This window comes from Lactuca sativa, chromosome 4, assembly GCF_002870075.4.
Source record: "Lactuca sativa cultivar Salinas chromosome 4, Lsat_Salinas_v11, whole genome shotgun sequence".
Lineage (NCBI taxonomy): Eukaryota > Viridiplantae > Streptophyta > Magnoliopsida > Asterales > Asteraceae > Lactuca > Lactuca sativa.
Window position 1 is genome coordinate 104848616 of NC_056626.2, and position 1576 is coordinate 104850191.

Sequence of the window (1576 nt, forward strand, 5' to 3'; positions counted from 1 at the left end):
CCCGGATCTGCGGGCTTTATAGATAAAAATGGTCATCAATGTATGTTATGTCCATTAACGCGAGAGGTATTGGAAACGCGAAGAAGAGGCGGTGGAAAAAGCTTGTGTTTTAAAAAATGGTGTTAGTTTTCTTGGTATCCAGGAGACTGCAATGACTACTCCACCTCTTTTTAAAATTAGATCTGTGTGGGGGAATTTTAATGTTGAGTTTGATTGCTCTTCTGCTAGAGGGAATTCTGGTGGCATCCTTTTGGTCTGGGATCTAGCTTCATGATGCTATGTTTTGTCTCTTTGGTGACTTCAACGAGGTGAGAGTGGAAGAAGACAGATTTGGGACAATGTTTCACACTCAAAGGGCAGCTGCTTTTAACAGATTTATTGATGATGCTGGTTTGGTAGAAATACAACTAGGTGCTAGACAATTTACTTGGATGAATAATTCAGGTACCAAAATGTCAAAATTGGATAAATTCTTGGTTTCTCCAAACACCATGCAAATCTTTCCTAAGTTATCTGCAGTGGTTCTTGAACGTAGATGGTCTGACCATAACCCCATTCTTTTACACGAGTACAAAGTTGACTATGGCCCTGTTCCTTTTCGTGTATTCAATTCTTGGGATGGTATTGATGGATTTAACGAAGTAGTTGCGACGAGTTGGGCTGTTTCTCAAGATAACAATGCTGATTCTTTAATTTCTAAATCTAAGATGCGCTTGAAGAAATTGAAATTGGATCTTAAAGCTTTGAATAATGAGGTGCGACTCAAGGAACAAACATATAAAATTAATCTAAGATCTTCTATTGACGAACTTGACAACAAGATTGATGGGGGGATTGCTAATGAGGAAAAGAGAAATCAGAGAGATGATGTGTTGATGCAACTAGATAAAATCGAAAACCGCCATGCCATGGACTTAGCACAAAAAACCAAAATTAAGTGGGATATGGACTGGGATGAAAATTCCAAGTTTTTTAATGGGATGCTTAAGCATTCTAGAAGGAAGCAAACTATTCAGGGGTGACCAGGGATGGTAAATGGTGTACAAAGCCCATATAAGTAAAGGAGGTGTTTTACTCTTACTTTAAAGATAAATTTGAATCTATCCATGTTAATATCTCTATAGATTATCAACCACAATTTAATATGCTATCTAGGGAGAACCAAATTATGTTGGAGCAGGAAGTGACTTTAGAAGAGGTCAAGATGGAGGTATGGGAGTGTGGGGGTAATAGAGCCCCAGGACTGGACGGGTTTACTTTTCACTTTATCAAATGATTTTGGGATGTTTTTGGTATGGATGTCTTTCAATATGTACACGAATCTTGTAACACCAGTCTTATTCCAAAAGGATGCAACGCTTCTTTCATAACCCTTATTCTTAAAAACCAAAACCCAATATCTACAAAGAATTTTAGACCCATATCTCTAATTAGAGTTCAGTATAAGGTGATTGCTAAATTATTAGCAAATTGTCTTGGTAAGGTGGTGGATAGCTTCATTTCAGGTGAGCAAACTGCCTTTATAAAAGGCAGGCAAATTCTTGATGGCCCTCTAATGTTGGATAAAACTATAAGC

The 1576-nt window shown here is 37.7% G+C and overlaps 1 protein-coding gene across 1 annotated transcript; it reads left to right on the top strand.

Annotated features, from left to right (window-relative positions):
• Positions 1-278: 278 nt before the first annotated feature.
• Positions 279-1022, top strand: LOC111886192 (uncharacterized). The gene has a single exon (XM_023882425.1). The coding sequence runs from the start codon at positions 279-281 to the stop codon at positions 1020-1022; it is 744 nt and encodes a 247-aa protein (XP_023738193.1).
• The last annotated feature ends 554 nt before the right edge of the window (positions 1023-1576 follow it).